General features: G+C 47.4%; 1 protein-coding gene across 1 annotated transcript; it reads left to right on the top strand.

Moving 5' to 3' along the window:
- The first annotated feature begins 129 nt into the window (after positions 1-129).
- On the top strand, positions 130-23,981 carry LOC119169282 (phospholipid-transporting ATPase ABCA3). Its single transcript, XM_075885904.1, has 15 exons — positions 130-501; positions 1,972-2,319; positions 3,703-3,866; positions 5,131-5,344; positions 7,646-7,882; positions 9,079-9,253; positions 11,663-11,788; positions 13,470-13,633; positions 15,795-15,915; positions 17,029-17,309; positions 18,363-18,578; positions 19,359-19,546; positions 20,189-20,362; positions 21,396-21,538; positions 23,710-23,981. The coding sequence occupies exons 2-15, from the start codon at positions 2,053-2,055 to the stop codon at positions 23,979-23,981; spliced, it is 2,742 nt and encodes a 913-aa protein (XP_075742019.1). The 5' UTR covers positions 130-501; positions 1,972-2,052.
- The last annotated feature ends 126 nt before the right edge of the window (positions 23,982-24,107 follow it).

Below are 24,107 nucleotides of genomic sequence, written 5' to 3'. Positions count from 1 at the left end.
AGGGGAGGGGTTCAATCATAAAATATATCGTTCGTATGTGCGTGTATACATACACACTTCAGCTTGAAAATTTTTCAAAGGAGAAGCGGGGCTGACTCCCCCCTCCACCCCACACACACCCTTGGCTACGCCAGTGGTGTGCGGGTCCATGGTTAATCTATAAGCGCTGTTTGCGTCGCACAAAAAGGTCTTTTTCTAGTTATTCGGCGCAAAGATGAAGGTTGTCCAAGCGGTTTACAATTCCCGAGTGTTGCACGTCTACACGTGCAACCGCGACTACTTGTTACTCTCTTGCGCACAGGTACGGGTTACAGGATTCGCGTGACCTTGGAAGAAAGCGCCGTCCACGAAGACCTTGACGAATTGACCCGCGTCTTTCAAAAGCACGTACCGGCAGCCCACATCGAAGACGGCGAGTACACGGCGCCGCTTAATTACCTTCGCCGCGGTGGAACGCAGCATGTCAATGTTGGAGACGTCCGGGTCGATACGCTCATTGAGGTAAGCGTCACCTGCATGCAGTTCGTATTTACGCTGCTAATCATAATTACCCTTTATCTATGTGCTATATAACCGCTCGAGATCTTCTAGCGGGGCCTCTATTTAATACTTAATTGTATATTTTTTAATTGCCACTGTGTCACGTACACTTGTCACGTTCCAGACTTTTTGAGTTCAAGTTAGTATATTATTTGTTTTATTTTGGTCTTGCGGTTAAATAAGGAAAAACTCGGCAAATAAAGCTCCTTAGCACGTGTGCTATTAAATACTTTCAAGCTGCTATTTCTTATTTTCGGCAAGACTTACTTTCGAATTACATAAACGAGCAGTTTTGCGACGATAACTATAACTGCGTAACTTGAGCCTTAATTGATAGATCATGTGAGATAACACTATTTACCTAGAACACCTGACAAAATTTTGAAGTTCTAAAATTATTAGTAAGGTTGCAAGCTGTCTTGGAAGCCCTCGCAGACTAGCTAACCACTGAGGGGTATTGTAAGCCTACAGAAAGCAATCTAATTTTGTGTATTTGTAGGTCCTTAATGTGCCGCGAGCAATATGTATTTCCATCGCATCACCAAACACTTTATATTGCTTGTACATTGTCACGCGTCCTCCCTTTTGTATTTATATGCAGATGCTTAGTTTACGTGTAACCGTCGCTCTGAGCACAAACTGCGGCGCAATGCCTGAGAACTTTCCTGCTTATCCTAGAGTCGTCTGATAAGTTAGCGCGCACTGCGCGAACCGTCGGGCTCATTGTGCAACTAACGTGGCCACCAGCGATAACGCTGAATTTCGACATCACGCGTATAAAGTGCCGGCGTGCCTTACCACACTGATCAGTTTTTTTATAGACTACCGGCGAGTGTGACCGCCGCTGTAATCGCACTTCGAGTTTTAATTCTAATTCTGGGCACAAGTTTGCCTACTAAATAGTTCAGTCCCTTTCGGATTGAGTTTTGTATACTTCACCGTCACCAAACAATATAGAACCTGTGGTCATCCCCTGAATGTCCCAGTGGGATGAAGAAAGGTATAGATAGGACTAAATAAAACTAAAATGGGACTAAGACGAAATGCTATAGACGCTCGCGTACTCGCATTTAGGTGGAAAAACCCCAGATTGTTAGATATATCCGGAGCCCTTTACTGCAGCGTCTCTCATAATCACATCGCGGTTTCTGGATGGCAAACCGCGGCAATCGCTATGTCAATGAGGTAGCCGGTATCTGGCGTCCGGTAACAAAGAAGATAAGGAACCAGTACAGTGCTGAAGTGCCAGGAGATGTTTCCTATTAACTGGAGAGGACACATCAAATTACAAAACCTCATGTGTGTCATGGACTGATTTAAGAAATCATAAATAAGATAGCTAAAAAGTGGTGTTAACACTCTGGCCGGTCGTCTCTTATCGGATTTAGCATTCTTGTCGCAAATATGGGTCACTTTTGTTTTGCCACGCAGTTGCTGAAGGAGCTAGAGGAGGCGTGGCAGGGGCATGCGCTGCAATCGCTCTCGGTCGACGTGGCGGCGCTCGAAGATGTGATGAGGCGAGTCGAGCTGGATTCGGACCGCAGAAGCACTCCACCGCAGCAACGGGCGCCGCAGCAGCAGCTTCCCGACGTTCACGTGGCGGGACAAGAGCCGGCGGTCGGCTACCCTGCTGCCGCCGCGATCGAGGCGAATTTCTCGTCGACCGGCGAACTGCGGCCCCACCTGAGTCAGCAGCTTGGCGCGCTCGTCGCCAAGAAGCTACAGTACGATCTCCGCGACTTAAGGCTGCCCGTACTGATGCTGCTGCTGCCGCTATCGGTCAGTGCTTCGCTCAGTTTGGCTCATCCATTCACCTCCTCATAGCCCCCCCCCTTTTTTTTATATAACCTGCACGTACGCTTTTTTGCACTGCACAATCACCAAACTAACGGCGGTGCCTGTTGTGATTCGAGTGGACAGAAGGTTGCACATGCTCGGGTGTGTGCATTATGCGTGGCTGCATCGAAAGAGCTGAGTCTATATTTACCGCGTCATATAGCGCTAGCAAACTGCGCTTGAACATGCTGGTTTTCTTTTAATCGCAGAAAGGCTAACTTTACAGTTACGAAAATGGTTTCTCTCATTGGTACCCTCGCTTCGTTTTTGTTCACTTGCTCTTTTCCTGACCCACTCGCTCACCTTTTATAGCTCATTGTTTCACAACTTTGCTCAATCGCTGACTCGCTTACTTGCTCGACCACTTTTCTCACGAGTGACTTCACTCACTCTTACACGGTAAAAGCAAAAAAAAGTAATTTGACTTTTCAGTGAGTCCTGACTTCATCACGTTAACGGCTCCTTTTAAAGAAACACATAAACTCTCTTAGGAGATGGTCGTTGTACTCTTGTGGAAAACTCTCGTGACCCAAAAGAGATTCAAAGAGAATGGCATACGTAAGAGGTCAGGACTCACTGAGACAAATCCTTTTTTTTTTTTTTTAGTGTACTCGATCACTCACCTTGCTAACTCTGACTCTCTTTGGCGCGGTGGTCTGGTGGCTAAGGTACTCGGCTGCTGACCCGCAGGTCGCGGGATCGAATCCCGGACGCGGCGGCGGCATTTCCGATGGAGTGAAAATGCTTGAGGCCCGCAGCCCTCCCTTACGCGTTTCTCATAATCATATGGTGGTTTCGAGACGTTAAACTCCAACAACAAGAACGTCTTTTCTGCGTTAGTTTGTTCGTTTCACGAGTTTGCTTACATATCCATTCACTCTGTATCCCACTCTGATGAGTACATTTCTTGGTACTCAACACTATGGGAGACTCGGATGGTTCACATTCATGCTCGAGAAATCATGAAATAAAAAAAACGTAAACAAATTAAGCGTGTTGTCCTGTTTCTTTTGTGCTGGTCTCTTTCATGTCTTTTTAAGCACGACTCCGCTACTCGCTGCAGTTGGCGTTGAGCTGCGGGTGGGATGCAGAAGAGAAGCAGTGCATTTGAACGCAACTCGAGATCGTGGGCCTAATTCTCATTCTTGGCTCTGAAGCCCATAAATCGGTCAATTGCAAGTGCGAGAGAAGTATGGATATCATCACAAGTACGAGTGTCGACGTAGCGTAATATCCGCATGGCCGACTTCATAAAGCGACTCAGCATGACATCTGAACTGTCTATTGCTCTGTGGGACTTGACCGTGTCGCTTTGCGCTTTGGCAGGTCCTGTTGCTGTTCGCCTACATCAACCAGACGCACATTTCTCGGAAGCTCACCTACTCCGGGCCCGTCGAGTACTCGCTGCTGAACGTCTTCGGACACACGGTCGCGTTTTACACCACCGATGTGTCCACCTCGAGTGAACCTGCCGCTCAGGAATACGAAAAGTGAGGTCGACCTTGTCCTTCGATTGGGATTAATTGCAAAGTAATTGCTATTAACTGCGGGCTAACAGCGCCGCTTGCGGGGCACTGTAGCATTGTACGAGGGGCATGCTCTGTAAGATGCTCTGCCATCCCCTGACTTAAAAGGACAATGAACAGAAAAAAGATGTTTCTCGTATCAGTAAATTACTTTTCCGCAGTTCCAAAATCACGCCCGGTAAGCGAGAAAACACGCGAAAATGATGTTGTGATTTAAGTCGCCACATTGTGATTCTCGCACCAAACGTGACGTTACATTTTAACGGTCTATATTAGGTTCTCCGTTGTCCCTAATCTGTAAAAAAGAAGTGCATACACTGTCATCTGAGAATGGCTATGGATACACTTAGTGTAACAATTTTCAGTAAACTTCGTCTAACCCATGGATGGATGCGAAACTGTATTGTAAATGGACGAGTAAACGTGCAACGGGCCGCTCCCACGTTGGCACAGTCAGGCCAAGCCCGACCGCCGCATCGATGTCACAAAAATACGAAAAATGCGCTTTGAAATCCATGACGTAACGCGCGGATATTTCGGCGCGAAATTTAAAAGTGAAACTTTGACCTCGATATTCTGCCCTATTAAGAAACCTATGATGGTGAATTTATAGACACTACAGGCCTCAAAGTACGACTTATCAATCAATCGATTCATTGTTTCATATAGTGACCTCGATCTGCGTGAAAGCGCTGCCTGAAAACATGGACGAGTAAGGAACACACAAGTACGGGCACCGATTGACAACGAATGCATTTATCGTGCGGGCACAAATCTACACCTTGTACGAGAAACGAGCAAGGAGGAGGAATGGATGTTTCTGGAGAAAGCCATACTCTTTTTCATGTAGGATAATCGAAGGGGCGCTAACACACGTTGAGCTTGTCTACGCACTCGTTGATTGGGCATCATTACACCTATGCAATGGCTACGCACCTAAATCTTAACATTGTGTGCGACTTGAATTCACATAGGCCAACATAGCGAATGGGATACCATCAATACACTCCAGGTGCCCCAGCAATCGTCAAGGACATTTCGTCGGCTTTATGTGTTCATTTTAGCTCCGTAACTTTGGTCCGTAAGGCTGGAGCGAACAATAGCTTTTTCGTTGACACTGTTGAGATGAGTTTATCTGCTGGTCGACTATAAATGCGGCAAAGAGCATTCACTGGCGATCGTAGTGAACTCGCAACGCTGTCACCTGTTAAACAAAACATGTTTCCAGGTACTTACGAGGTGAGCAAGGGGCCGAAGTGCGCGACCTTGGCACTGCCGATCCGCAACCGTGGCTGCAGAACTTGGCGTTGACCAACTACCGCCGCTACCGTTCGCAATATATCATCGGCGCCCAGTTTAGATCCACCAGCAACTTGTCCGGAGTTCCGGACAGCGCCTTCCTGCCAGGTAGCCTGGACACGGACAATGAGACGGCCGTGGAGGTGCGACGTATACCGCAATACTCACCACTGCAGAACGTAGCCACGGAGTTGAAGGTTGCTTGGGGTGGAAAAGGGGGAGGGGGGTTATACCGCTCGAAGTTCTACAGTTTTACGTGTGTATATATAGACGAACATATACAAAACACTCACGAAGGTACAGCCGTCAGCAAGGTTAACACAAACGCTCTGCAGCGTGGCCTGGTCTGGTTTGACCGATTACAACTGCAAAACGCTGGACGCTGTTGCCGAGATAATACCTCGATATACTTGGATAGTATGTCGACACGCATTGTAACATCTCAGCTACAGAGCCCAAAGTTATGAGGCGTTGGCGTCAACGAAAATAGTTAAGGACACGCTGTGGGTCGTTCGAGTTAAGGACTGTATACATACCGAATAGTTGTACCCCCCCCCCCCCTTTCGTTCCCTAAAAGAATTGTGGCTACGAAAAAAGACTTATGAGCTAGTCAGTTTGATACATTTGTTAAAGCCACAGTGCCGAAAACACATGGACCAAAGAAAAGGGCAAGACGTCTGCACGTCATGTCCTATTCCTTGGTCACTGTGCGCGTTTTTGGCGCTGTGGCTTCACTGAACCTCCTGGATACTACCGTGGGTCCGCGTTCAATTTCACATCTTACACTCAGAATTTTTGCGAAATAATACTTCAACAAATCGCAATGTGAAGCATAGCGGGGGATTTTAGTAGTAGTGCAACTAGCCTTCCCATAATGCTTTGATGTATGTGAATCGTTTTCGAACTTGAATTAAGTCAATGTAGCATGTAACTGTGAGCGACGTGCGACTATACTGGGGAGTGATGGCACATTAAATTTATTGCGAAAGCAACATATTTCTTTTGTAGTAATCTTCATTGCAGGCTTGCTGACCTTGACGTCGAAGCATAGATGATGAACTAAGTATGGAATTTCTCATCATCGCTGTGAATGAAATCACATTACGAGCATATAATGTTTTCTTTTTTTTTGGTACCTAATGCCGTGGGTACATGTAAATGAGCGTTAAACCGTTTTAGCATTAATTCATGTTTGCGGTTTGGCGTCCCGAAGCTACCATATCATTATGAGAGGCACCGTAGTGGAGGGCTCCGGAAAATTCGACCACAAAACGTCGTAGCAAAGTTGGTGAGAGCAGCAGAACTCAATTGATTTACAGCATGTCACGGCTAATCATCTCCTAACTTCCAGCTAAATTAGAAAACATGTCCGCATGAACCTATATAAAGCTTTCTTATATTTTGATGTATACCCTCTTCCCCCCCCCAAAAAAAAAAACTCTAACAGCTTGGCACATTTGGTGCCGGTAAGATTTACAGCGTTTTATGACAGTCTCCTGGGTTCCTATAAACTTATTGTGATATTAAGGCTCTAGATGCATAATCAAACGAGAAAATTGACCAGTGGCGACAACAGGGTCAGTGCCCTGCGACGTCACGCGTCAACACGAGATATGAAAAAGAAAAAATAATGACGTGATGACGTCACCATATAACGTTGACACAAAATCGCAGACAGCTCAAATTTGTCATCATGACGTCGCGTATTTCTACATAACATGGCGCCGTCGTCACATGACATTGCCTCATGGTCAAAGAGGAGCTGATCACGGAGGCAGTGAAAAACCAGGTGAGGTCAAGAAAACTCGACATGCCTCCGATCCTTGAGGCAATGCAAAACCATGTAAGGTGCAGAAAGCTTTCGTAGGGGGTTGGAGGAGGATCAGTGCATAGACTGAGAAGAAAAGATGGATTTTGCCGGCGAGTCGTCTTAGGCGAATGCAAAGGGACCCTGTGAGTTTTTCTAGAGGTAGCCGTTGTATGAAAATATGCACAGTTTCAACGCAAAAAGATTGATACAACTGAATGGTGGAGGGAGCCAGAAAATCGCTACACGTGGCGACGTTATTCACGAGCACGCCGATAGCTCGGTTACCGAGCAGAGGTGGCTGGCGGACCGGCGGTTGGCCCAATTCGCTTTTGGCCCATTCGAAATGTCACATCTTAAAGAAACGCTTGCTCTTGCTTATCGGCCCATGTCCCTTTCTTTTCCTTTTTTTCGCTGAAGTTGCGAGCAACCGTATTGCAGTTGCCCTGAAAAAGCTACCTGTTGGAGTGTTTTCGCCGGTCACCCCTACTTTGAAAAAAATTGAATGTGCTTGACATTCTCGATATCGGCACGCTCGGAAAAAACGCAGCGCCTCTTGTCGCAATCTTGCCGCTCCTGCAGCCGGTCACCTGTGACTTCCTTTTTCCGTTGATATTGTACCTTGCGGCGCGTACAGGTGACAGCATGGCACAGCGGCTACTCACCACATTCTTCAGCGGTATCCATAGTTGCAGCGTCGCGCGCCTTCCTGCCCGGCTGGCGGCTGCGCGTGGTCAACCACCCGCTGCCCAAGGAGAACCCGAGGCCGGAGCCGGACCCCACCATAGTGCTTGCCACGCGCTTGATGTGCGCCGTCTTCATGCCCGTCGGGCTGGCTTTTCTCGGCGCTACCTACGTTCTCTTTCCAGTGGAGGTATGCTTTGCGCGACGTAAGAAACAATGGCATAGGCATAGCCAGGTGGGTGAGGGACACAACACTCCCCACTTCGAAAAATTTCAATTTTGCGTTCATATTTACACTGACGCATACAAACATACGCGCGCACATAAATGTTAGTTGACCCCCCTCCCCCCAAAATTATGTTAGTGGCTTCGCCCCTGCTCGAGGCGAGACTGCATGTCTGTGTGTGTGTGTGGGGGGGGGGGGGTCAGAGTGGGCCTAGTTTTTCTAGACGTACCGCCATAGTCATATGTGGAAGTCTGTTCATTATGCCCTTAATTGTTGCTCAACATCCAATTTATCTCGCATCCTGGCAGACAATATGAAGAGCTCATTTTGCGCCCTGTAATAAGGGCGGGTGGCCACTTCAGAGACCGCGTGTCAATGAACGATGTCACGCTATTTGCTGAGATTATTTAGCGTGACGTTTGTTCATTCGGAGATCAATAATGTGCACGCGCGTTTTTGTATTGGTATGAAGACAAGTGGCGGCAAAACTGTGGATAACATTATTAGCCAGCGCTTAGCAACTCTATAGCCACCCTTTAGTGCACACTGTCCAACGTTATTTCGCACTAACCAACGCCACTGGAATTTTACCGACACTGCAAATCACCCTTCACAAACAGTGTGGAATTTTCTCGTGTATAACCCCCACCCACCCTGAAGTATGCTATTAGTAATAATTTCTGAAAAGAATTGTGTATGGCCGCAAAGCTAGCTTTTTTACGTAGCTGTAAAGTACTGCCATGAAGCCACCTTTTTAAATCGGAATTCGAGTTATTGTTTTGACATTGCCTCTTTTTTTTAATTTTTTGTCAGTTGTACACAAGTGGTAGGCCCGTGTACTCAGATTTGGGTGCACGTTAAAGAACCCCAGGTGGTCGAAATTTCCGGAGCCCTCCACTACGGCGTCTCTCATAATCACATGGTGGTTTTGGGACGTTAAACCCCACAAATCAATCAAATGTCAGTTGTACACATGAAAATAGGCTACAGATGCCAATTTGAACTTCTGTAATTACATGTTATCCTATGTAGTTCATCCGCGTATCTGTAGCAAACTTCCGACGCGGTGCCTGACAAAGCCGCGGCAAAATAATTACCTGTACGGTTACGACAGTCAGAAGCATTTTCGGTGTGGCGTAACGCGAACACACTGGTCGCAGGAACGAGTGCGCAACGTGAAGCTACTTCAGCTGCAGTGCGGGGCCAGCTCGGCTGCTTTCTGGGGCTCGGCGTTCGCCGTTGACCTGGCGTTGCACGCGTGCTGCTCGTTGGTGATCCTGAGCCCGCTCTTCATGCTTGACCGCCACCAGCTGTACTCGGACACTGCGACGATCGGTACGGCGTTGCTCTTCACAGTGCGACAATCAAATCGAACTGATTTGCGCGGAGGAAAAAGCGCGGGAATGAGCCTAAAGTCGGCGACAGCGTCCCTTCGAGACTATTGTTCATACGGACAATGCTAACGTGTCCAGTACGAGTGGGAACGCTCGAGCGCGTCGTAAATATCCTCGGGTCCGACGCGGGTGGTTAATGCCCGCCAATGTAGTCTAGTGGTTACGGCGCAAGTCGTGGGATCTAATCCAGTCCGTGGCGGCCACACTTTCGATGGAAGCACAAATGCTCGAGGCTCGATCGTGTACTTAAATGCTGCTTTTCGTCTGACGGACCCCCAACAATTTCGTTAGAAAATAAAAAATAACATTCTGATTCCGCCCCGCCGTGGTGGTCTAGTGGCTAAGGTACTCAGCTGCTGACCCGCAGGTCGCGGGATCGAATCCCGGCTGCGGCGGCTGCATTTCCGATGGAGGTGGAAATGTTGTAGGCCCGCGTGCTTAGATTTGGGTGCACGTTAAAGAACCCCACGTGGTCAAAATTTCCGGAGCCTTCCACTACGGCGTCTCTCATAATCATATGGTGGTTTTGGGACGTTAAACCCCACATATCAATCAATCAATCTTTCTGATTCTGAAATTTAGGTGCAAACTTTTGGAGCCCTCCGTTACGGCGTCTCTCATAATCATATGGGGGTTTCGGGATATTAAACCCCAACGGGGGAAAGAAATCCGAAATGGCACCACAGTCCTGCCATATGTCGGCAAGGCCGCCTATAGCTATAGCTGATTAAAAAAAGAAGAAAAGCATTGCAGCTGATTCATTATTGCGGCCCGCTCGTGATTATACATGGCATTCACGTGACGTCAGCCTGCGCTATTTTGTTTCACAATTCGTAGCTTCACTGTTCTGAAGATAAGCACATCAAGATAAGCAAACGTGCATTTTACTGCGCTGGCTGTGCAAATACATGGCGGTTGAAATGACGTCGGTGCATGCTTCCTATAAGGTGAAATGCCGAGCACAATGCGGTAGTGTCTTTTAAAATATCGCTTTTTCATGCATTCGCTTGTGTGTGTGCATGTGACACAAAATTAGGATACAGCAAAATGTGGTTTCGAAAAAACGGTACTGCTCTTTGCTGCGCTCGAGCTCTACAACGAACGTTACGATATCAAACTGTTATTTGTGTGATATGTTTCGCTCATCGTAAAAATGGACGCATGGTGGGAGTGGCATTCGCTCACAGAAAGGCGTCGTCCTTTATTTTTTCAGTGCCATCTGGGTATCAGTCAAATTAGGGCTTGACGCTATTCACAACGCGTTCGCGTGTTCCGTGTCATAGCGCTCACGTTAGTATACACAGAACGTATACCTGGTAAAACAGGCCCGTAGTTGTGAAAAAATACCCTGCAGCCCCCCCCCCCTCCCCTTTCCTCTCAAATTTGTGATGGTGGGAGGGGGTTTATTACTGAAAATAAGCAATAAAAATGGGTGTTTTTAATAGTCAAGGTTTTTAGCAAGTGCCCCCCCCCCCTCTTCGATAAAAATATTCTGGCTACGGGCCTGCGGTAATTAAGGCTCCTTTGCTGTAATATTTTATACTCATGCAATCGGCCATGAGTATCGCTTATTCAGGCTGGGTATACATTACTTTCCAGCGACCGCAAGTATACTTGCAATATATACATTCAATGTTGAGATAACTGGCATATGCTGTTCAGCGTACGTTCCTTGAATGACCATCTGAGTGCACTTATTTTTGCGTCCTAGCACGTGCACAACCCTTATACGTCTGGGAGGGAAATCCGTGGTTAAGTTCAGGGGTATCCCTGCATGAGAATATTGGAGACTTTGGCATAGTTCGTTATAGTGCGCTCAACATTCGCCGCAGATTCTTTTAATAGATGCAACGTGTGAAGCGCAACACCAGTGTCTAGGATAATTTGATAGACCACTGACGATTAGGATCGATCGCTTTCGGATCGGCGTGGTATTCTAAAGGTCGAAGCTGGTAAAGGATGGTCCGCATCACCATGTCCAGAGAACACTGTTCCCGTGTATGACAAAAGGGCCGTCTTTAAAAGGTGAACGATTTAAGATGTGCATTCTGTTTTGATGGAGCTCTGTATGTCTGACTAATGTCGGTTAATGTTGCCCAAAAATGACTGATTGCTGATAGTCGTTGGTGTTGGGTACTTAAATTATAATAACTATAGGCCAATTTAATAAGCTGCCCACTGTAATACCATTGTCATCATTCCGCCTCAACGCATACAACAAAGCCTGACTTCGTTCTGCCTAAGCACCTTATACTCTCTGGTTATGCCTGGTTTATCGAAATGACGTTTGCAGTTCATTCCATAAAGAATGATGCCTGTCTAACGATTGTAACCCCTCATAATTTTCCAGGTTCCCTGTACGCTTTGATGATGAGCTACGGGTGTGCGTCGATTCCACTCGCGTACATTGTGTCTCTGTTCTGCGACCAACCTTCGACGGGTTACGTGACTATCGCAAGCATCAGCATCGTCACCGGTAAGACTTTGAAATAGAAAGTGTTGTCTTTAGTTTCTCCACCAAAGGGAACTGTATATTATTTTTCGCAAAATTGAAAACGTGGTATTGGAAGAAAGGGAACAGCGCTTCAAAAAACTAACGAAGGAACTGCATGCTGCTTTCTCTATATCCCATAATAAAGAACGCCTTCATAAAGCAGCCTTCATACAGTCCGCTCTTAACTTTTTTAGGGCACCTGCAAGTGCAGTTATGAGTTATCCACTTGTAGTGGAGCATACGCACCAACGCGTATGCGCCTTCGGAAGAGCACGAAAAGCCCCGCGCTCTGATTGCGCGAGAAGCTGTGCCGCCTTTGTCGAACTTGCCGCACGCCCATTTTCCGTCGCGACCTCGTTGCGACTTCTCTAGTTGAATAAACATCATCACACACTGCTCGATCAGTCGTGCCATTTTACGAAGTAGCGAAGCGCTTTCTATACACTTACCTGGGGCAATATATGAGCACCTGTGTGGGTGCAGACTTCATTGGTTCTGCGTTGGATGATGATGATGAGGGTTATGAATAATTGCTGAGCCAATTGTGATGGGTGTACAACTTTCTCGTGTCACCGTCCACGTAGTGTGACGCCTAATGCGACCCTAATCTTCTGCCCCGTAATATTACGTGCGACAACGCGTCTCCTCTCGACACATGACGCTTGTAAACTGTCCTTTCCCGGGATATTCAAGTACTCGTGTCACTCTGGGGCAGATCAGTTGTAGCCTACTATATACCTGGGTACTATATACCTGGTCACCTGTGTGCCTGGGTTCCCTTCCACCTCGAGACCGTTCTTTTTTTATGTACATGCGTGATAGCTGCGATGTACAACGGTGGTGACAACAACGTCACCAGTATCGGCTGTTGTGAAATCGCAGCTTTAAAAACGAAAAAAAAATGTATTGCCGCCAGTTGTTAGCGTCGCTGAAAGACGCTACAAACTACGTCCAGTGCTATATGTCGTTCAAGTGTAGCGCTAACGTCTTTCCTGTGTAGCGATTGGCGTAGTTATCAATTATCCGCTAAACGCAGCTCTACTGCTGTGAAACACGAGGGAGTGCTAGCACTGGCACACATCGATATCCGTTGCGCTCTTGTTAGTCTATCTGTATGGCATCAGAGAAGCGCCGGTGAGAGGAGCAATCACGCGCCCAGCGAGGCGGCGGCGTCCTCTCTTGCGTGGCGTGGTGTCAGCTGCTTGTTTCCTAATTGTTATTAGCGCTTTGAAGCGAATTATTGTTAATAATTCTTGTTTTTTTGTTAATTATGATATTTCAGACCATCTTCGTTTATTATAACCCGGTTTTGTACATTACTAGCCTTGTTTTAGGCCTGTATTAACCTCTTATTTGTGAGTGTGCTCATGCCACGAGAGATGCACAGGCGAACAAGGCGGGCCTCTTAAGTGCTACGTGCTTTAAAAAAATATATACTTGTAACCGGAAAGTAGCAATTATGAGCCTATGAGCCTAAAGACAGGAGTTCAATTAGCTCACCGGCAGGGCAGGCTTGTTCTTTCTGTCATCGCAAGAGAGAGCCATTCTCTAGAGTGAGATAGCGGTGGTTTTTAGAGCGCTGTCAGGGAACATCTATAGCCTGTCTCTCTGCACGGCAGCCAAATTGAGGCATACGTCATGCCATTGTGCGTTTTGCGCGCAGGCATGATTCTGAACGTGAGCATGTCGCTTCTCTACTTGCTGCCGGCGCTCATCGAGCCGGCGATAAACGAAACGAGGGGCACTGCGGGACTAGATGCCGCCCTGTGGCTCTTCAGGGCAATACCCAGCTTCTCCCTCGCCTGGGGATTCTCCAACTGCCTTCAAGTGAGTCGACAGCATGTAATAATAATAATAATAATAATAATAATAAGTTAATAATTGTAAGAATAATGTTTAGATATTTCGGTGAAAGGCACATTATATATGCATACGACATTTAGATCGTGGACCGGTCTTCAAAATGGTTGGTCCCCGGTGCAAGCGTCGAGTATAAATGCAATTTTGTTTTGTGCGTGTCACTGCGCGTCATATTGTTTATTATTCACTGGATTCAATGAACGACAACTTATGGATATATGTGCGTGCAAACTGTAGCGACCATTGTATTGTTGTCGTGCATCATCATCGATGCTGATGTAGTCCTGCTCTCAAATTGCACTGATATTAAGTCGCAAGCCTTTTATCTGGAGTCCTTGTAGTGGCTGAGGTACTCGGCTGCAGACCCGCAGGTCGCGGGATCAAATCCCGGCTGCGGCGGCTGCATTTCTGATGGAGGCGGAAAGGCTGTGGGCCCGTGTGCTTAGATTTGGGTGCACGTTAAAGAACCCCACGTGGTCGAAATTTCCGGAGCCCTCCACTACGGCGTCTATCATAATCATATGGTGGTTTTGGGACGTTAAACCCCACATATCAATCAATGGAGTCCTTGTATCCGTCTTGAGTGGTTACAGATGCTCTTATTTTTTATTCTTGTGTAAATCTCATGCGTTTTCTTACTTGCCTTTATATCGACAGAGTATAGTGCTAATAAACCAGTGGGTAGTTTAGTCAAGCTTTAGTTTAGTAAGTTTTAGTGAAGTAAGGAAGAATCTTCACACCGTTTTCATAGGGGCGATACTTCAGGCCGCTCCCACGTTGGAACGGGGAGGCCCAGCCTCACCGCCGCATTGTGTGCGACCGGGACAGCCTGGCGTTGCTTCATTTATAGTCGTGTCTCTCCACTAATTAATAAAATGCTTCTGCCACAACTCATTGGCCCGTGTGGCGCTGTAAACAATCGCACTCCCAGAGCGTGCGCTTAAAATGGTTAATCTACTGCTGTCTGGACACAAAGAGGATGCGTTCTTGCGAACCGCATGCGAAATAACACGAAATGCAGACACCTTACTGCCGTTCAGTAGTGTTCATTCACTTATTTCTTAAACACGAGGTCTATATATAGTTCCCCGCAAATGTTAATATCGAGTTTTCTATATTACTATACTGGGATGCTTCGGCTGCGGCGGCTGCATTTACGATGGAGGCGGAAATGTTGTAGGCCCGTGTGCTCAGATTTGGGTGCACGTTAAAGAACCCCAGGTGGTCAAAATTTCCGGATCCCTCCACTACGGCGTCTATCATAATCATATGGTGGTTTTGGGACGTTAAACCCCACATATCAATCAATGGAGTCCTTGTATCCGTCTTGAGTGGTTACAGATGCTCTTATTTTTTATTCTTGTGTAAATCTCATGCGTTTTCTTACTTGCCTTTATATCGACAGAGTATAGTGCTAATAAACCAGTGGGTAGTTTAGTCAAGCTTTAGTTTAGTAAGTTTTAGTGAAGTAAGGAAGAATCTTCACACCGTTTTCATAGGGGCGATACTTCAGGCCGCTCCCACGTTGGAACGGGGAGGCCCAGCCTCACCGCCGCATTGTGTGCGACCGGGACAGCCTGGCGTTGCTTCATTTATAGTCGTGTCTCTCCACTAATTAATAAAATGCTTCTGCCACAACTCATTGGCCCGTGTGGCGCTGTAAACAATCGCACTCCCAGAGCGTGCGCTTAAAATGGTTAATCTACTGCTGTCTGGACACAAAGAGGATGCGTTCTTGCGAACCGCATGCGAAATAACACGAAATGCAGACACCTTACTGCCGTTCAGTAGTGTTCATTCACTTATTTCTTAAACACGAGGTCTATATATAGTTCCCCGCAAATGTTAATATCGAGTTTTCTATATTACTATACTGGGATGCTTCGGCTGCGGCGGCTGCATTTACGATGGAGGCGGAAATGTTGTAGGCCCGTGTGCTCAGATTTGGGTGCACGTTAAAGAACCCCAGGTGGTCAAAATTTCCGGATCCCTCCACTACGGCGTCTCTCATAATCATATGGTGGTTTTGGGACGTTAAACCTCACATATCAATCAATTATACTGGGATGCTTCGTTAGTAACAATCTTAGCTGACAACGAACTCAATATGTTTTTTTTTTCTTTGCAGATTTCGCAAGAAAGCATTATGTGTCGTTATATGTCGACTTTCGATCGTCTCCTCTTTTGCGAAAACTTTGGCCTGGAGAAAATTCCTGATCACCTCAATCGATTCATCGAGTGCTGTCCAAGTTAGTGTGCTGTTCCTAAACTTTGGAATGATAGAGGAAACAGCATGTTGACCTCGCTGTAAACAAGTTATTACCTATGCTACCTTAAATATGTTGCTTGCATCGATCATAAAAGTGTATTTTTGTTATCTTATATTGAAGAAACACCTTTGCGGGAAATCTTATAAAATATTAAGCAGTGAATTAGGACCTCTCGGGCAACTTCACGTGCATTTATGATTATTGCAATAACATTATATTGCAAAAACAACCATAGGCGCATTTTTGGCGTTGCTGTCGCCTTCATGTACCGTATAAAGTCCGAAGTTGTATCCAGAACACATGGGGGGGGGGGGGGGGCAAGTTTTAAAACGACACCGGTATGCTTATCATATAAGTCCCCTACGTGAACTGTTCTCTTCTGCGCACGCTGATTAGACATTTGAGAAAATCCGGTGGCCACGATCGGCTCCAGTTCAATATCACGTTTTATTGGTACATTTATTTCTGCGAGCACTTCGACTCTACGGGAAGCAATGTTGACTTAATTGAACGCAACAAATTGTTTTGTTCTGTTACGACCTAAGAGAAAGATGTCAGCTCTGCACGCAGCCATCACTGTCCCTCACACAGTGAATTGGCATGACTGCTCAGTCCAATAGCATTTGCTCGTTTTCGTGATGTCAAGCCCTTCTCGAGCGTTTCCGATAGTGGACTTCCAATACAGACGGCTTTGCGTAGCTGGATTTAGGCCGAAAACTTGAACATCCTGATAAACATCGGCAGGTATTCTGACATCGCTGCTTAGCTAAACATATGTTGCCGGTATTGTGAGCCTTACAGTATTAACGACTAACCTCTCGCTGCTGTTATGCGTAGGACTTACGTTAAATCAGAAAAGGAAAAAAAAATTATGGTTTGAGCGTGAACCAACTAGCATGACAGTCTTCCGCAGGTGAAAGGCAGACGCCTTGGAAGTATATGGGTCGACTAACATTTTTTTGTGGGTTGTAACCTTGTGTATAGGATCGTTTGCGCTGCTTGCCTACACGAAAGTCAAGACTATGAACTGCGTTGAAACTGCACAGACTGTGCCGCCTCAGCATTGTGTGAGAGTGCTCATTCCGCGCCCAGAGAAGTGCCGCGACTGCATCCTCTCCAAGGGTTGCCTGACCTGGGACAAGATGAGCGCCGGTCGCGACGTGTGCATCATGTTGCTCGTGGGAGTCGCGTTGTTTTCTGTCGTCACGCTCATCGACTCGGGCCTCGTGGAGAGCCTGGTCACACGTTTGCGGGCTATCCAGGGCGCGGTCCCGACCGCGGTCGACGAACACCGCAGCGTGAAGGAAGAGCGCGCCCGCGTCGAGCAGATCGTCGCACGGCGCTCGAAGATGTCTAACCCCGTCGCAGCAAAGGTACGGAAAATTGTGTGTGTCTCTTTCTGGGTGTTTAGCGTAACTCAGATAGCCGTAAGAAGAAAACAAAGGCAGGGTAGAATGGAGGACACGACGACAACGTGAACCATCCGCTGTGGTCATGTCCACCCATCTGTCGTGTCTTTTGTTTTTGTTAACCCTGAAGTGCGCAAAACGCTCAGAATGTATACTAGAATACCGAAACTGTTACCCTTTTTGGTGTGTGTTTACAACCATCTGCCAAAAGCTTATGAACCATGGCACATAAACTCATGGTCCCTTGTGTATTCCCTGATAAAGCTGCTCGAAGGCGAAAGCCATTTTCTTCCACTTTTTTGTCTCGATCGATGTAATGATTATACCCCGCCCTACTCCGAAATATTTTTCGGAGGGGGGCGAGGTCGGATCATTACATCGTAAGCGAACTGTTGTTCTCTTACGCAAGAAAGGTTTTGAAGCGAGCTTGTTGATATACTGAGTTGAAAGTTCTCGAAAACTGAGGAATCAAGATGGAACAAAGCTAAAGGAACATGAACTCGCTCGTCTTTGGTTTTGCCCAGTTCTTAATGGCGATGTTTATGCTTAGTTTGCAGAGTGCGCGTTTAACATCAAGCTAATTGCAGGATGTTTTTGTCGTCACGTATACTTGACGTTTCCGTAACTGGCATTGAAGTTGAACTAGTTGTTATACATCACACCCAATAAGTAAGTGCTCTGTGTGTCCCAGCCAGCTATGAATGTGCATTGCGGCTATGTTGGTGCTATTGTGTTCGCTGAATTGACGACGCATTAGTGTGCAGAACTAGGTTGTTTGGTTCATCATGATAAAATCATCTGGAAAAGACAACACGAGAATAACACAGGATAGGTGATGCCCTGTGTCATCTTCTCATGTCAGTGCGCTGCTTCCATCATGATGATTATGCATCCATTCTGTGCAGTGTAAGACTGCACTATAATTTTGAACGCCTTCGATTGCGCACGTAAGCGACCTCGTACCCAGCTGATAAATTTAAGAGGGCGAATTTCGGGGCCCGGGTTCCATGTACGCAGGTGGTCTTGTGCGTAGACAATCTGAGGAAGAGCTACCGCAGCGTTGAAGCCGTGCGCGGTCTCTCGTTCACGCTGAACAGCCACGAATGTTTCGGTCTGCTGGGCATGAACGGCGCTGGCAAGACCACCACGTTCCGCATGCTGGCCGGAGATCTGGTTCCCACTGCGGGCAACGCCTTCATTGGCGATGCCGATCTCGCCACCTCGAGGAGAAAGGTGAGTGCGTACCATGAGTGCGTAAGTTGAGCGAGTAACATAAGTTGTACAATGAATGCGCACTATGAGTAAGTGACATCAGTGTATAATATGAGTGGTGTCGCGAGTAACTAGCTTGAGTGCGCACCATCGGTGTGTTCTATGAGCGCGTGCGGCCAACTAGCATGAACGTCGGGGTGGTCAAAACATGGGCCTATATTGTGAAACTATAGTTCGCTCTCGACGGTTTGAAAATGGTAGCTGAAGTGTTACGATAAGATTGGAGGACATGTCTTTGTGCGAAACTCGGGATCAATCTTCACCTCCTGGGCTTTTTCTATGCGTACCTCACAATCCAACTACATGAGTCTTTGCACATCGCTGTATCGAATCGCGGCCGTAATGGAACATGCTACCTCGTCTTCGTTCTCTCAACTTCATTCCTACCTCACCATTTCGGCCAGCGCGTCATGGTCGCGACTTAGCCCTGCCGAGCAAGTCGGCAGTGTGCGCCGATCCGGGAGACGGGAAGTATCGCATATGCCAGATGCGATGTGCAACTCAGAATGAACATCACAGATACAATAATGGTGTCCTCAACATTACATTATTCCGCTGTTCGTTGCTTCCATGCTTACTGCAGTAACTTATATCTATGTTTGTGCTGTGCAATTGCGTTGATATACACTGCACCGTGTAATATTGCCGCGACTGTTGTGACGACGATAGCAAATAGCGCGGGACATCTTGGTCCATAACTAGCTCACGCGAGGCGTGCTGCCGTGGCTTGTATCCACGCAGTACCAGGCTCGGATCGGTTACTGCCCGCAGACGGACGTCACCCTTGACCTGCTGTCGGGACGAGAGATGCTCGCGCTGTTCGGTCGGCTCCGCGGCATCCCGGAAACGGACCTGGAAAAGGTCATCGACCGAACACTGCAGTTCGTTGACATGGCAAAGTACGCCGACGTCACCACCGGAAAGTACAGGTATAATCCCCGAACTGGGTATAGCGGTTGCTTGCATGCGGTACCTGCTCACGAAAGGTCAGTCCTAAAAGATACCGCAAGATGAGGACACATGAAAGAGAAGGCTGTCACTACTATTGCCTTGTGCCTCGAGTTGTCAGTCAATTCGCCTTCGCGCTACGATATGCTGTTATTTCCTCGTTAGGTCACATGGCAGAGCGATCACCTGGTATACAAGAGGTGACCTTTTATTAACATCCAGGGAACTGTATAAACTGATATTTCACAAAAGATGTCTTTCTGAGAAACCCGCTTAGCGTGTTATTGTAGTTTAAAGATTTGACCGAGTGGATGTAATTTGATTTCTTCCTTTTCAGCGGCTGTTTAGATTCATTCTTTTTTACCTTGTTACTTTCTCTTGAACAACAACATGAATACAAGTACGCAGACGGATCAATAGTTTTGAATTTTCCGCCACCACCTTTCACACGCAGTTTTACGCAAACGTTACATCACTTGCGACGCCAGTCGTGTTGGCATCACAATAGTTTTAAATCGGCCGCAATATAGCGAGACCCGAACAGGACACGGAAAAGCGTGACACAACTCGAAACATGACACATCTGGTATAGGTGCACATTTAAACGGACGCCGCGTTTGTAGCGGTGGCACACGTCGCAAACTGTCCCTGGCTGTTGCATTTGTGGGCCATCCGAGGGTGGTTCTACTGGACGAGCCGACAGCCTCCGTCGACCCTCAGGCACGCAGGCGCATCTGGAACATACTCACGGCCGTCAAGCGGAACCTCTACCTCTCCATACTGCTCACTTCGCACTGGTATGTAACCGTGGGCTGCACACGGTTCCCGCTGTTTTGTTTACAGATCCTATCTACACGAGCCACACGCTAAAGCAAAGATTCAGTATTGCGATACTAGCTATATGGGCCCTCGAGGTTCACTTTAGCTGTTGCTGTCATGTTACGCCCAAAATCCAAATCGAAAACTCCCACTTGCGCGTATTATGGCTTATGTGCGAGTGAAAGTTTGCGAAGGCTTCCACCAGTTGGGGCTCAGGCAGAGATGAAATGCGCCAGCCCTCTCCGTCACACGAAGGCGCGTGGAAAAATGCGGTAGGAGGGGAAGGGGGGAAATTAAGGGGTTTATAGTAGAAGGATAGGGCAGAAAGAGTTGAGAGTGGAAAGATCGTAGGAAAAGATAGTGTGAAAACGTAGATGAGGAAGTTAGGATGATTGATTCATTCATTAATTGATCAATCGATCTGTTGATTGGTCCTTGAGTTGACATCAGGAGAGAGAGAGAGAGAGAGAGAGAGAGAGGTTGAGAAAAGGAAAAGCCCTAGTTGGGAGCATGGCTCAGCGCTACGATTCCCGCAGTCTGCCACGAACGACGCTAAAGCGGGCTTCGCCGCATAAAGACTATTACTGAGGTGAAGACTACTACTAAAAAAAAAACACACGCCAAAGTTTTCTACTGAAATGCTGATTACGCCCCGCCGCGGTGGTCTAGTGGCTAAGGTACTCGGCTGCTGACCCGCAGGTCGTGGGTTTGAATCTTGGCTGCGGCGGCTGCATTTCCGATGGAGGCGGAAGTGTTGTAGGCCTGTGTGCTCAGATTTGGGTGCACGTTAAAGAACCCCAGGTGGTCGAAATTTCCGGAGCCCTCCAATACGGCGTCTCTCATAATCATATGGCGGTTTTGAGACGTTAAACCCCACATATCAATCATTATCAATGCCGACTATTGCTTATGTCTGGATATCTTCTCAATATATGCTACTGCACACTGAAAATTTCGTGAACATTGCGTTACGGCGGTTGAGTACGCACGTTGTTGCCTTCTGGCGCGCAGCATGCGGGAGTGCGAGACCCTTTGTTCTCGGGTGGCCATCCTGTGCGAGGGACGCTTCGCGTGCCTCGGATCCACGCAGCAGCTCAAAGAGGACATCGGCCGAGGGGCCACGATTCTCGCACGATGCCTGCCACAGGATTCAGGTGGGTGTTCAGAGGATGCCTCGTGTCCGCGCTCCACGCACATCGTATTGGTCAGACTGTACAAGAATGAAGGAAATAATCGTACATTTAAGGGTTCGTTTTTTTTTGTTAGACATAGTATTAATGTGAACTAACAGACAATAATGCCAGGGAAAACGTAAGGGATGTTATTAGAAGTAATTGTAATCTTTGTTTTCATTGCAGTTACTTTTAATAACATCCTCTATACTTGGTATTGCTGTCTGTTATTTCTGTACAAGAGCAACTAAAACGGAAGCTCGCACTTTTTTTTTTTATACACGCGTTCCCACCACCGCTATTTGTGCCTCCGTGCAGTCGAGGTATGCGCCAGCGGTGCGTAAGAGGCGTTTTCAGGAAGGGGCGGCTCTTTCACAAATTTTAGCATGGCGTTCTCTCTTTTTATATGTATGTCTTTATTTTGTATTCGTAATGGTCATTCTGAGTTTTAAATTGCTTCTGGCCCCACCTAATCGATCGGCGCACTTTGCCAACATGCTTGGCGCTAATCCACGACTGGAGTTTGAGTTGGGAAAATAGCAACAGCAGCGAATGTAAGTCACAGCCACGTCACTTGCATAGTTGGTGTAATGTGATGTCTGCATATATGCATGCACCACATTACACTATATACCAGCAGCAAGGCTCCCCATTAGAGTGTGGTGAAGTCTCGCCACACAGAAAAATCACTACCTTCTGCCGCAAACGACACTAAAGCGAGCTTCGCCGTACTAAAACTGTTACTGGGGTGAAGACTACTTCTTAAAAAGGGGGGGGGGGGGGAACGTTTTTTTTTCTTCATTTTAATTGGCCGAGTTCGAAAGATAACAAGCTTCAAAGAGAGGCGGCCGCCCTCCTAGTTGCATAAACAGAAGGGGGGGGGGCAGTGGTCGTTTTATGCATTGACTGAATATGGAAGGATGTCACTGTGATGAATCTCTGCGCACTTTCGACTGAGCAAGCGCGGATAACGAAGTTTAACCAAAAAAGATCTATTAAATGCAAAGCATTTCCGAGCATATATATATATATATATATATATATATATATATATATATATATATATATATATATATATATATATATATATATATATATATATATATATATATATATATATATATATATATATATATATATATATATATATATATATATATATATATATATATATATATATAATATTGCCACTTACGTTAGAGTGCTTTCGTGGTCACCTTAACTTGGCGTAAGCCAAAATAGCATGGAAGGGTAAGATGGTTTGACGAATATGACGCGCTGGTCAAGAAAGACACGAATCCCGTCGCGTACGTCGTCAAACACTTCCTGCCAGATAGGGGCACATACCCATGGGTGGTTATGTGTAGCTGGTAGGCGGGTATGTGCCACAGTTGATTGACACTAGTTATCTACCCATGAACGACGAGAACACGCATGGACAATTTTAACGCGCGGCCCTAAAATATGCGGCCCGAGAAATGAACAACACAAGCAGAGCCGAAATCAACTGCGAGGACAACTGTATAGCTCGAGCGGGAAAAAAATGTACCGGTTACTAGCCTGTCTGTCCGCTAAGGGCTGTTCCATGCGCTAGCCGCACAGCTGCAACGCACGTTCCGGGACCCCTGCCGTAAGCAAGCGAGGGACAAATAAGCCTATCGGCGACGCTCTTTCACCCTGCGTTCGGATGCGGCAAGTGTGCCGACACGTGCGTTGCGGCTAGCGCATGGAACGGCCCTGGAACACGTGCCACCCACACAGCCGCACCGCACGTGGCGGGACGCATGCCGCACGCAAGCGGAGTGCAAAAGAGCGAATCGGCGACGCACTTTCGCCGTCCGCTTGCGTGCGGCAGGTGTCTCGCCACGCTTGGTGCGGCTGTGTGGGTAGCGCTTGTACAGGCCCTGCGGTGTTCCGCCGCCAGAATCCCGATGTGAACAGGTTGAGCTCATCCGTCCGCGAGCCACGCGGACGAGGAGAATCGCTGACGTGAGGTGACGTGACACGCCGTCCGGACTTCCAAATTCGGATTCGGTTCGCAGTAACGGCGAGAAGAAAAACACTTTTCATCCTTGAATTCAAGTGGTTTCGGGCCCTTGAAAGCTCTCAAGTCCTGCAACACTGTTTATTTGCACCCGGCTCGCCTGCTGCAGGTTTAGTTTGCAAAGTTCTGGAGGAACGCTTCCCGGGCGCGCAGCTTCGACGGCGCCACCAGCACGGCGCCCTGCTGCGCTTCCACGTGATGGCGCAGCTGTGGCACAAGCTGTTCGCCGGCATGGAAGAGCTGCGAGCCCACGGTCTTGTCTGCGAGTACGTGGTCAGCGACGTCAGCCTGACCGAGGTGTTCTTGCACTTCGCCCGACAACAGCGCAAGGACGTTTCCAACGCCCACGCTGCGTCGCCTCCAAGAGGAGCATCCGTTTAACGCAACCGCCCGCGCCCATTTTATTCCGTCAATAAACTACATTCGCAAGCATTGTGCTGCAGAGAGAGGAACAACTTTGATCAGTATAAGGCTATCTATAATTACTCTAGAAAGCACAGGACCGGG

The sequence above is a fragment of the Rhipicephalus microplus genome, chromosome 2, assembly GCF_043290135.1.
Source record: "Rhipicephalus microplus isolate Deutch F79 chromosome 2, USDA_Rmic, whole genome shotgun sequence".
NCBI classification, from domain to species: Eukaryota; Metazoa; Arthropoda; class Arachnida; order Ixodida; family Ixodidae; genus Rhipicephalus; species Rhipicephalus microplus.
The sequence above is the reverse complement of the archived record's forward strand: the minus strand, read 5'-3'. Positions and strand labels throughout refer to the sequence as shown.